General features: G+C 34.3%; 1 protein-coding gene across 2 annotated transcripts in view; it reads left to right on the top strand.

Annotated features, from left to right (window-relative positions):
• Positions 1-13,549, top strand: part of CD99 (CD99 molecule (Xg blood group)) — a 72,582-nt gene that overhangs the window by 37,423 nt on the left and 21,610 nt on the right. For both annotated transcript variants that reach the window (XM_044670393.1, XM_044670394.1), the window contains exons 5-6: positions 1,776-1,835; positions 7,421-7,465. In XM_044670393.1, the coding sequence (XP_044526328.1) occupies positions 1,776-1,835; positions 7,421-7,465 (105 nt within the window). The remainder of the gene's footprint in view (positions 1-1,775; positions 1,836-7,420; positions 7,466-13,549) is intronic.

Here is a 13,549-nt window from a genome sequence, read left to right as displayed (position 1 = left end):
GTGATTGAATTTAGGGTTTTCTTGACAAAGATTCTAGAGTGCTTTGCTTTTTCCTTCTGCAGCTCATTTTACAGATGGGAAAGCAGACAAATAGGGACAAGTGACTTGCCTAGAGTCACACAGCTACCACCTAGCTATCTTTTCTCATCCACATGTGTTTTTCTTTTTAACTAGAGAGATAAGAACATGAAAACACACTTGCTGAACATGACCTGCTAAAAAGTTTGTGAAATTTAAACATAGTTGGGAAAATGTAAACATTTAATAGAGACCTAAAGATAGTAACAACAAAAACTTTTAACACTTAAAACAAAGATCATGAACTTTTAAATTATTCATTGTTAAGGGCATTAGCTAGAACAGTGATGGCAAACCTTTTAAAGATGAAGTGCTGGGCCCTGCCCCCATACTACCCACGAGACCAAATGCCACCCCTACTCCCCAGCCCCTCTCCTCAGGCTCTACCTCCCCTTGTTACCCCAGACAGGGGACAGAGGAAGTGCTCCCACTGGGCAGAGGGGCAGGTAATGAGAGGCACATGTGGAGGAGAATGACTCCAGCACTCCCCTCCCCTCCAACTCTGCTCCCCTCCAGCTATGTGTCATGCTGTGAGCTATGCTTCCCTCAAAACTAGCTCCTCCCCAACCTCACCACATGAATCACTTTCACCACAGACTCAACAGGCTACCATCCCTCATGCAGCATGTGAGTCCTCTCCATCCCCCCGCACCTTACCCCAGACATGGGAAAAAGGAAGTACTCCCATTCAGCTGATGGACAGAGGGGTGGGTGAAGTAAGGAATGTCCTCAGGGGCATGGAGAAGGGGAGGGGAACAACTCTACCTCAAGTCCCTCTAGCTTTTTAGTAATGAACTCTGGAGGGCACCTGGAGGCATGCCCATAGAGAGTACTCTGCATGCCTTTTTTGGCAGGCATGCCATAGGTTCGCCATCACAGAACTAGAATTTCATCTTTGATTGTGGGGTTATTTTCAAATATTATTAAAAAAAACTATAAAAAGTTACTAGCTAAATCATTTTAGGTCTTTTATCAAGTTTAAGCACTTTTTGTTACTGCTTTAATATTCTTCCATAATGTCACTTATCTTTCCAAAAATTGGTAACAATGTTCATCCTACTTAATGTTGAAACCAGTGTTTTTCTCATTAAGAGAAAATTAAAGCTAATCTTTTATGACATAAAATAAAGAGTTTATGTCATAAAAGATTAGCCTTAATGTAAAATTATAGAGATATAGGATATTTCTAATGCTAGAAGAGGCCTCAAAGACCATCTAATTTAGCATTCTGACTTTATTAATGAGGAAAGAAAAGTCCATTATTTCTCTTCACTAGCCTTTACCCTGTTAATTACAAATTGTTTCCTATTGGAGTGAGAAAGATGATTCTTTTAGACTGCATTTATAATTACTATAGTACCATGAAAATGTTATTGCCCCAAAGCCTGGAGAATAGGTAGATTATAAGCATTTAAAATATATAACTTATTAAGTTTTTGGTAAATTGAGGTAAGGTCAATCATGGGGAAAATTTTGAAATATTATAGCTGATTGAGAGTGAGATGGCATTGGCTATAGGTAAGGTAAGGTACATTATATATATTTTATAAGTGAATGAAATTATACACCTAACTTAATTCAAGTAATCTATTAACATTTATGCCAATTAAAGAATAAACAGTATATTAGTGTGAATTACTCCTTCAAATACTACTACAGTTTGAAAAGTTAGATCTCTCATCCTTTTTTTTCTACAGATGACTCTGTGAAGCCTAACCCACCCAAACCCAAACCCAAACCAGACCATAGAGATTCAGGTAGGATAATTCCCCTTTCATGTGCTAAATATTTTTCAAGTCTGGCCTTTATATTTAAAGTTTAAAATGGTTAATTTCTGATTAGTATAGGAAATATCTCATTCTGATACCTTATGATGACATGGAGTCATGTCCCTGCATCGATATCTACTGCCAAAGATATATGAAGATATGTGAAACTGAGAAAAATAACAAAGAAAAAAAATAAAAAATAGAAACACCGACAGACTCATTCCAAAGCAATGTCTTATTATTGGTAGTGGTAGAGGTACCATATGTGGACACAATACTTCAGTGAGCAGTATTATATGTGGAGGAATAGAAATGACATTGGAGTCATCAGAAAGTTTGAACCAGAGGCATACAGAAGAGATGAGACAAAATAGTTTTTCAGGCACCAAGGGATTAAGTTTCAGAATGTCTTGAGGGCTAAGGGGGGAAATGTTAAATGAAATGGTTAAAATATAGATAAAGACATAGAGATACATAGATGGATGGATAGATAGATAGATTTTTTACTGAGATAGCAACAAGAGGACATTAGGAACTACCAACCTGTATGGCTTCATTATGATCTTTAAAAGTTTTTTGAAGTGATCTCTAAATGTATTTAGCTTATTTCTATTGAAGACAGAGAAGGGAGCCATTTATAGCCACTATGTTGGGTGTTTTTTCTTAACTGCTTTCCTTAGCAGCAAGGGGAATTCTCTTGAGTTACTGCCAGTGAGAGGAAGAGGCATTATAGCCAGAGTTATAAAAACAAAAAAAAATAAGAAAAAAAGTTTAAAGAAATGAAGACAAAAAGGAAAAGCCAGGTCATACCAAGTTAACTTTATTTTTTGATTGATAATAAGTTGGTAGAGGGAGGATCCTGTAGATAGTGGCTACCTAGATTTTATTAAAGCAGCAATGAATGAAAATCAATTATTAAGAGATAAAATGTTTAAGTATTTAGGAGTACCATGTTAAATTTGGTGGAAACAAATAAAAAATGAGATATTTGGTGCCCTTAAAAAAAGAGAAAAAATGTAGTAGAATGGTGATCAGGCAAGGGAGTTGTGGTCTAGAAAGTAATAAAGATGGTTAGTGGAATAGGATGATCAATTGATTTGGTCCTTTCAGAGGCAACTGTAGTTTTGATTTTATTACAATTTTCAAAATAAAAGGTAGGAAGGACAGAGGGGAAGAAAGGCAAGATGAAGGAATAACAACTAAAAAGATAAACAGCACGGACATCTGTATACTAACACAGTAGCTAAGAAAAACTTTCAGAAACCTTGAAACATTAGTTAATTGGACTTCTATAATACTGATTACTGATAGTATCCTGGTCAGTGTGATGTAAATATCTAAGAGCCAAGAAAAAGATGGAGTAGATCTGAGCAACATAATAGAAGAATAGATATTTTCAACTGATCTTTATAACCTCTCAGAATTCTCCAAAATGGGAATTATTTGCAAGATGTAAAATTATTGCAGCTGTCTCCATAGGCTAAGAAACCAAGTCTTCAGAGAGGTCAACAACCTGATGAATTAATGGCAGAGAAAGTGAATCTCTTATTTCTTAAGTGGACAAGTAGCACTCCTTTCTTCACCAGCATCCAAGCCCTGACTTGGCCACATAATGAGATGTTCTAGGATCCATTCAATATTTCCCTACTGCTACTACAGTCTGTCAACATACCCTCAATATTTCTGCTTTCATTTCACCATACTATGGCAAAAAGCAAAAGAACTCAACTCAGTTATACCTTACTACTGTCCTTTCTCTCTCCACACAGAGGAAGTGATGGTATAGAAAAGAGGAAGCTTTTCTTTTTCTCTTGGGAAGTGTCATAAACTGCAGTAATGCTCAACAAGAGAAGTAAAGGATTGGAGCAAAAAAAAAAGGGGAATCCAAAACTCAGCAGTAGGAAAAGATTAGTATGTATGTTAGGACTGCAGTAAGCATAAGTGAAAGGAACTGGCATCCAATTTAGGCTAGTTCTGCCTCTCTTGCAGTTACTTGAGACAAGGACTGAAGGGGGACAAAAAGTGAATTCTACAATATGAAAGGAGCCTGAGTGAACTTTGAAGTCTTACCATCAAGGATCTGCCATAAAAAAAGGAAATCCAAAACTGAGCAGTAGGAAAATTAAATGGGGGGAAAAGATTGAAATGATCAAAGGTCTCAGGAGGAAGAAAATTCATTTGAATTCTTTGAACAGAAATAGATAAATCAGAAGAGAAGATATTAATAACAGAAGGGAGAATGTCTTCTAGGAAATCTAAATGAGTCCAAATATCTAAATGTCTAAATGTATATTTCAGTAAATATCACCATCTGATGATCCAGAGGGATTTGTTGATTCCCAAGAAAGCAATGGTCCAAGAGAGATTTAAGAGTTCTGAAAGCAGAATGTGTAGCTCAAATAGCAGGAATAATTGGTAGAAAAGAACTTGAATCCATGATGGCAAGTCTTTCTGAAGAAGCAAGAGTGATAAACAGATTAAGAATGCCAATACACAGAAGAGAAGAACAATTTAAGAAAAAGAAAGAACAATAACATTAAAACATACACATAAGTTCTTTATGTAAGTAAAACATAAATATTGAAGATAGGATTATAGAGACAATATAAGGTTCATAATGTAAGGACATGATATCATAATGTAAGAAAACTGCCCAGAACTAAATCCAGAAAACAAAGTACCAATCAAATGAATCCACAGATCATCTCAGGAGGTGAGAGGATGGAGAGAGGGGAAAAAGAGAAGAAGACGACACTATACTGTTAACTCTAAGACACACAGTGGTTAAATTTAACACTTCTAATGACAAACAAATTCTGCAAGCAAAAAGGAAGAATGAATATGAAGAAAGGGAAATCCTATAATATAAGACTATTCTTAAGCCCACTAGACTGTAGAAGAGAATGAAATATTTTCCAAGCAAGAAATAATTCTCACATGATGAAATTTAACTATATTTTGTCACATGAAAAATTCTGCAAATAGCTATTCATTCAAGAAATGTAAATTAAAGTAACTGTGAGATATCATCTCACACCCACCAGACTGGCTAATATGAAGGAAAGTGATAAATATTATAGAGAATGTGGAAAAATCAGAACTAATACACTAATACCACTACTCAGTTTGTAGCCATAGAGATTAAAAATAGGCAGAAAAGACCTACCTGTACAAAAATATTCGGTAGCAAAGAACTGGAAACAGGAAGGGATGTCCATCAATTGGGGAATGGCTAAGCAAGTTGTGGAATATTCTTGTAATGGAATACTATTGTGTTAAAAGAAATGACAAATGAGATCATCACAAAAAGTCCTGGAAAGGCTTATATGAATAATGCAAAGTGAAATGAGCAGAACAAGGAAAATGTGGTACATAGTAACAACAACAATGTATGATGATCAACTGTGAAAGACAACTCTTATTGACAAAGTAAGCATCTTGGACTACTCCAAGAGATTCATTGCAAAAAAGGGATATCTACTACCATAGATAGGGCCTGAATGCAAATCAAAATACACCATTCTTTACTTAATTTCCTCCATGAATTTTTTGTTTAGTGTAAGCAATATATGTCTTCTTTAACAACATGTCGAACATGGAAATATGTATTACATAATAATATATGTACAACTTTTTTCATATTACCTGACTTTTTGGTGAGGAAGGACAGGTGGGGAGGGAGAGAGAGAATATTGATTCTAAAATATCTGAAAACAAAAAGAAATTATATTGCTATATAGCCTGGAAAAAATATATAAAAATATAAAAAAGAAAAAAGAAACAGGATGACTTCCATGAGTTTTAAATAATAATAGAGGGATAATTCAGAGATTTCTTTCTTAAAGTACACAAGAATACTCTGATGAGTGTAAATTTTAAATTGATATAAAGGTGGAAGAACAGGTCCTGAAATATTCTGAACTAAATCTTAGAATACCATACCGGCAGATAAATCTGTTAGTTGTTTTTGTTCTGTTTTGATTTATTTTTATAGAGCTGAACTACAGAATATGAGATTACAACAAAGGGTGAGGCAAAGAAGTTAAAGGGAAATAAACATATTCTAATGAACTCAATGGGTAAATAATGAAGGGAAAATAATTACCATAATATCTTGGGAAGAAGAGGGGATACATGAGAATAGCAAAAAAGGTGGCAAAAGGAAGGATTGAAACCTTATTCATAGAAACAGAATAAACAAAAGCCAGTGCTATCATGAGAACCAGTGGAGGAAAGTTGGTGCTATCAAGAAATATCCCTAATGGAAGCATTAAACATCATCATGACAAAAGGTAGTTGTAAGACCTGTCTAATATCTGAAGAAAAGCACTAGAAGATTGCATCATGGTCTAGCCAATAAGCACAGTAGTTGTTTGAACATCAGATTGCCCAATTAAAGGAAATTAAATAAACACAAGCAAATAAATCCAGAAAACACATAAATTCTAGATTCCTTTAATCAAAATAAAAAGTCAAAAGACTAAGATAACATAAGAAGTCAAAACAATACAAAGAACAAAACAAACAATTCAGCATTAATCAAACCTTTTACTTGGAGTATCTTGTGAAGGGAAGAAATCAAGAATAAGAACTCCAGAAGAAAAATGAAATGGAAGAATCCTCTGGTGATTTATGTAATGCTATAATCCTGGTGTAACGTGGATGTGTGTCCACCTCTTTAGCTCAGATCCATGGGGTGCCTGGAATCTCTCTTAAGATGGACCCCAGGGATATATCATAGAATCACCCTTTGCACAAGGTAAGTGGGGGCCTCTTTACTCTTTAGACTGGCTCATTTACTACAACCTACCATAACACTGACACATTTAAGTTACCAAAGAAAGTTATTTAGTAATTAGTGCTAAGATGATAGCAACTGTGATTTGGAGTTGAAAATCTCCTAATCTAAACTTCATTTTCCATGTAAGGGAATTGAGACCAAGATAACTCTAGTCAACCTCCTGGTCCCTGATTCTAACATGAGGCTTTTGTTTGCCTTTGTGAGGGAGGGAAAAGCTATCCAAATGCAAGAGCTATTCAAAACCTCATTCTAGACCTCTATATTTTCAGCCTTCTTCATGCTTAATCCTCTGTCTTCTCAGTTTGCTTTTTTTTAAATGCTTGATCCCATCATACTCTGTTTACTTTGACTTTTCATTTACCTATCTGGCTCTAACTCATGGCTTATCCTGTCTTTGCCACTTATGTCTCCATTTGACTTTGCCATTTATATATCCCCTAGTACTAACTCTGATCTGCCTTCCCCTGCAGACCTAACTACAGCTTACTTGGTCCCACTTACCTGTCTTATCAGTCACAGGGGCTGCAGTTTATCCCCTGGCAAGACACTCTGCTAATGTGGCTTAGCCTTGATTAGGTGAGTTTCTTTTAAGCCTATCTTAACATCATTGTTGATATATTTTTCAGAAGATAGTGAAAAATTAAAATGTGGGTAATTGCATACTTACTTTTCTGTTATGGCTGTATGCCTTGCAGAACATAGAATAGCACACTGATGAATACAATATCAAATTTGCTTAGCAATTCTAATGTTATTTTTTTCCCTTTTGTAGGTGACTTTTCAGATGATGATCTCAAAGGGCATACTCACTCAGGAGGTATCATGAATATCATTTATTATAACTTTAATTTTTTTTGTCAGTCAACATTTGAGCACCTCTTATTTGTAAAGCATTTTGGGAAACTACAAATAAAAGAGAAGATAGTTTTTGTCCTTAAGTGAATTTATATAGTCTGATACTTGGAGGGTAACATGCCAAATCATAGACTATTATTTATCTAGGATTCAGACATTTGCTAGATTTGGAAATACAAAGCTAATCATGTAGTTGCTTGCTATTTTTAAAAAGTTCTTAATCATTCATTCCCATAAATTACCAGTTAGTGACTATTAATAAGGTGTAAGTCCCATGCATAAGACTTTATATTTAGGGGGTCAGCTGGGTAGCTCAGTGGATTGAGAGCCAGCCTTAGAGATGGGAAGTCCTAGGTTCAAATCTAGCCTCAGACACTTCCTAGCTGTGTGACCCTGGGCAAGTCACTTGACCCCCATTGCCTATTAAAAAAAAGACTTTATATTTAGGACTGGTAGGTGCTTTTTGGGCACAAATAATAGGAAGAAAGAAAAAGAAGTAGAAGCAATAAGAATAGGTAATCAGGAAGCAAAACTATCACTTTTTCAGATGATATGATAGTATACTTAAGAGAATGCCAGAGAAAAACTAAAAAAAAAATAATAAACTAGTCAAAATCATTAACAAATATAGCAAAATTGCATGGTATAAAATAAACCTACATAAATCATCAGTGTTTGTATATATTGTCAACAAAACCCAGAAAGGAGAGATAGAAAGAGAAATTCCATTTAAAATAACTTCAGACAGTATAAAATATTTAGGAGTCTACCAAGATACACACAGGAATTGTATGTACACAGTTATAAAACATTATTCACAGAAATAAAGTCAGACATATTAGAGAAGCATTAATTGTTCATGAGTAGGCTGAACCAACATAATAAAAAATAATACTACCCGCATTAATTTATTTAGTACTATACCAATTAAACTACCTAAAGAATATTTTTATAGAGCAAGAAAGGTAATAAAATTTAACTGGAGAAAAAATAGGTAAAAATATCAAGGGGATAAATTTTTTATTATGAATGTGGCCTTCAGTGACAGATCTCAAACTATACTCTCAAGGAGTAATCATCAAAACAACCTGGCATTGGATAAAAAGTAGAATGGTTGATCAATAGATTAGATTAAATCAATGGAGTAGATTAGCACAAAACACAGAAGTAACGTAATGTTTGACAAACCCAAAGATCCCAGCTGTTGGTGCAAGATCTCTATTCTACAAAGACTACTGGGAAAACTGGAAAGCAGTCTGACAGAAACTATAGGTGTATACTCACACAGTATATCAAGATAAACTGAAAGTATGTATGTAATTTAGGCATAAAGGATGATGTCTCAAGCAAATTAGAGGAGCATGGAAAAATTACCTGTCAGGCATATAGAAAAGGGAAGAGTTTTATGGCCAAACAAGAGATAGAGAGAATCATGAAGAGTAAAATAGATAAATTTTATTATACTATATTTTAAAGATTTTACCCAAAATCATTGTGGCTAAATGTAAAATGAACAAAGGAAACTGGGAAAACATTATTTACAGTAATTTTTATAATAAATATCTTCTTTCTCAAATATATAGGGAACTGAGCAAACTTTATTTAAATGAAAAAAACATTACCCAATTGATAATTGGATATGAACCTACAGTTTTCAGAAAAAGAAATCAAAGTTATCATCATTTAAAAAAAAAAAGTTCTGTCACAAGTAATTAGAGATGTGCAAATTAAAACAACTCTGAGGTACCACTTCATATCCAGGAGATTAGAGGAAATACACATCATTTGAGGAATGATTAAACAGGTTGTGATGTAATATTTTTATGCTGTTAAAATGGAGAAAGGGATGGTTTTAGAAAAAAAAAAAACCCTGCAACTTATAGGAATGGTTGCAAAATGAAGTGAACAGAACTAGGAGCACATTGTTTGTAGTAACAGCTATAACTGTGAAAGACTTAGCTACTCTGATTAATACAGTGATTTATGACAATTCCAAAGGACTAAAGATGAAAAATGCAATCCTCCTCCAGAGGTTAGATTGAAGGGCATTTTTCCACCTTATTTTTCTTGCCCTGCCACAACTTTACTATAAAAATACTTTTCATGACTTCATATATATTTTTATATATATGAATATCACATTTCTTGCTTACTTAATGGGTGCAGGATGGGTTGGAGGAAAGGGGAGAATTTGGAACTTAAAGTAAAAATATTTTTAATAGGAAGAATAACATATTCTCTGAATAATGTTTTCTTCCTAAACAAATATAATAAAACAACCAGCATAATTCACCTTTAATTTGTAATTATGATCTCTGTTATAAGAATAAGTAAAGATGTAACAGACTGAAACAGGAAGAAATATAATTAAGCATATAATTGCAAGGAATGCAATTTGGTACAAATTAAGCATTATCTCTCACTAAACCTACTTATTTTTATTCACTGTGTTAGCATTTTCTTTATATTTTTAGAAAATTTTTTAATTTTTTATGACTTGAAGTGCTTCTGGAGTATCTGAAAACTCTGGAACCTAATCCTGTCCATGGCCATCAGGCAAATGCACCAGTAGCTTTAGTGTTAATTCATTCAATGTTATCCATTGCTCTTGACACTGGAAATTGTCTTTACTCTTGATCAGGGGTTGGCAATGTTGGCTCTCGAGCCATATCTGGCTCCACCTCCTGACTGGCCAGTCAGGGCAGAGCCCCAGGATGTGCCCCAGGCGGGGCCCCTCAGCCCCCCCCCCCCCCCCCCCCGCCCCCATATTCCAGCACCTTCTACCTCCATCCTACTCCTTCCATACGCGTTTATGGCTCTCACGGCCAAAAAGGTTGCCGACCCTTGCTCTTGATAGTACTCAGTTGTTCTCAGCTAGCCACCTTTCACTAAATAGTCTGTTCCCTTCATGTAATCATAACATGTATAGTTGACATTGTTATAATTCTTTAAAGTTTGCAAACATTTCAAATTCATTTCATTTGAGTTTCACAAACTTCCTATGAGGAAGATACTATGGAAATCATCTTATTAATATTTCATAAAATATTATTTTAGCTATCTAAAATCTAGAAATACTGTGACATGTCAGTGGTCATATGAGTATTAAATATTGGAGGTGGATTTGAACCCAAATCCTGATTTTAATGTTAGCACTTTACTCACTACATCGTGAGAATGTAAAAAAACTCAGGGAAAGCTTTAAAACACTTCTGTTTTATAGTTCTGTTTCTGCATTCTTACATCTTCGAAGTTAGAAAAAATATAGTAAGAGAAGAAGATGACATTTTGTATCATTCCCTATATAAAACCAATATCTAAATCTATAATTTTCTTCTAATTAAGAAAATGCTGCATTGGTAATTAAGTTACCAACTCATTCATTTAAAGCTGTTGTCTATCAGTGCTGTTGTGTGCCAGCTACTGTGCTTAACAATGAATTACTTCTTTGCTAAGCCTTAAGCTTTATAATTGCTTTAGGTCAAGCTTATTCTTAAAGGGTCAAATATTTTAATTTCCTCTGAAAATTAGAATATATTTAAATATAACAAATAGCTCTAGACAAATTATATAATGACTTCCTAAACAGATATGGACACACCATTTAAAAAGTCAGAATTTGCTTCTTAGGATATGAATATTTTTTTAAACTTTTTTTTTAGAATTTTAAATTTTTGATAGCTATTGGGTTTGGGGTTATTAAAGGCAAATTATTTCCAAAATATAGTATGTATCTACATAAATTATCACAGGAAAAGTCATTGTCATTATGTATGCTAAACGTTCATTCTGTTTTGCATCCAAGTCATTTCATTCTCCATTTCATCTGTTTACAATGCTTTTCCTCCATAGTCAGCGAGGTCATCTTTCATGTGTTGGTGTTCAGTTGTTTCAGTCACATTGACTTTTTGTTTCCCCATTTGGAGTGTTTATGGAAAAGATACTGGAGTGATTTGTTGTTTCCTTCTCTTGCTCATTTTACAGATCAGGAAACTGAGGCACATAGGGTTCAATGACATGCCTAGTGAGTAGGTGTCAGAAGCTGGATTTGAACTCAGGTTTTGACTCCAGACCTGGTGCTCTACCTACTGCACCCCTGACTGCCCTATATCATCTTTCATAGCACTGGCCAAAATCCTCTATGAGGATAATTCTCTGCCCTTTAGGAAATTATAATATGATGTAGAAGATAATCCCATGCTTCAGGAATTTCAGTAAATACCTCGATTCTACATGATAGTTGTCTTCAAATCTCTGAAGGACTGTCATTGTAAAGTATGGATTAAACCTGTTGTACTTGGGACCAGAGGGCAAAACTTGGGAGAACAGGTAGAATTCCCAAAGACATAAGGCAAAATTTCCTAACAGTAAGATGCATCCAAAATGGAATGAGTTGTTTCCTTGGGAAGTAGTAGGTTCTTCCCTGCCTACCCCAGAATCTTCAAGGAAATGTCTGGATTACCATTTGTGAGATGTGTTGTAGTGAGGTGTTTGTTCTGATATGAGCTGGATTAAATGGTCTTTTATGTCCCTTTGGATGCTGAGATTCCACAATTTTACTTCTCTGATTTATATATCATTACAATCTGTTGATGGATATCTATAGATCTTTGTTTCTGCCACTTTTCTATCATATATTTAGTATTTTCAATTTAGAATGTAGTTTCTTGGAGGGCAAGGGCTTTACTCTGTACTCTGTCGCTTATATAGTGTTTTTCTCACAGTAGACTATTAAAAATGTTTTGTTGGCCAGTTGAATTGCTTATTAAATAATATATTTTAAAAGTTCTATACCTGGCTTGTTGAAATAAACAGTTGTATGACATCATTTTTTAGAACCGTGAAATTCTATACAAATTAGTGTGATGACATCAGATATTAAGATGAATTGAATAATGTTTTAACCCTAGGAAAAAAACATGTAGTAAGAAGTATTTCAAGGTATAAAACCATTTATACTCTCTGTTCCATACCAGTAATTCATGTGTTGCTTATCTTTCAATCTGGGGAGCACAAAGAAAATTTAGCCCTGATTTTTACAAATCCAGACCCTGAGGTGAAAAAAGACTGTTGTTGGACCCTATATCTCATCAAGAAGGGATAGGTTGGGGGCAAACTTAAACTGCCTTAGGTGGATCTTAGGTGGAAACTGATTCTTTTTCTTTGGAATCCTTTTGGATGGGAATGGTCTTTGATTATAATCTAAAGATTGAATTGAGTAGACAAGTGGCTTTTTTACCTTCTCATATTTTCTCCCATGGAAGACCTGAGCATACAGTATAGAGTTAATGGGAAATCTAAAATTTTGAATGATTAAAAAGCAGTGGTCTCATATATTAAACTTATTTAATGATGATTATGCGATATCTTAATTCTCATTGTTTCACTGTTAATTGTATGTGACCTGAAGAAAATATAGCCACTCATTCTCTGCTGTGTTGACTTTTTCATTTTACCTTCCTGTCATAGTTGATACGTCTTTTAAATGACTGTTTTTGCAAAGGCCTTGATGTACTTTAGTAATTTATTTTTTTAAATCTTGGAATAGTGTTAAAATCATTGTATTAATTTTAATCAAGGAAGTTCTTCAGAGAGATAATGCTCATCAATCAATTTAAACATTCTGAGTTTTATAAAAAAATTTTCTTACTTTAATAATTCCTTTGATAGTTTTCTTCATATCACAGTCTTTTGGAAATGGAAGAGACCTTTGGATTTATGTAGTTAAGCTCCTTCATTTATTGACAAAGACACAAGCTCAGAGAGGTTACATAACTAGTTATTGAGAAATCATAGATCAGAATTCAAGTCTCTTGAATTTTACCAAGTTTTCTTTCCATTTTAAATACTGCCTTTGATTTGTTAACTTACTGCTGGTAAGGCACTACCTTCTTTTTCATGATTGTAGGACATAGGTATGGATGGAGAGAGAATTGGAGATTCAAGTACATTGACAGAAATGTTGGCACAGACAAGGCTGACCTGTGACTTAAAGAAAAGGCTTGTTTTTATATTAGTAGTAATCCATTCCACCCAGTTTAGCCTC

The sequence above is a fragment of the Gracilinanus agilis genome, chromosome 3, assembly GCF_016433145.1.
Source record: "Gracilinanus agilis isolate LMUSP501 chromosome 3, AgileGrace, whole genome shotgun sequence".
Lineage (NCBI taxonomy): Eukaryota > Metazoa > Chordata > Mammalia > Didelphimorphia > Didelphidae > Gracilinanus > Gracilinanus agilis.
Note: the sequence above shows the minus strand (reverse complement) of the source record. Positions and strands in the feature narration are given on the sequence as shown.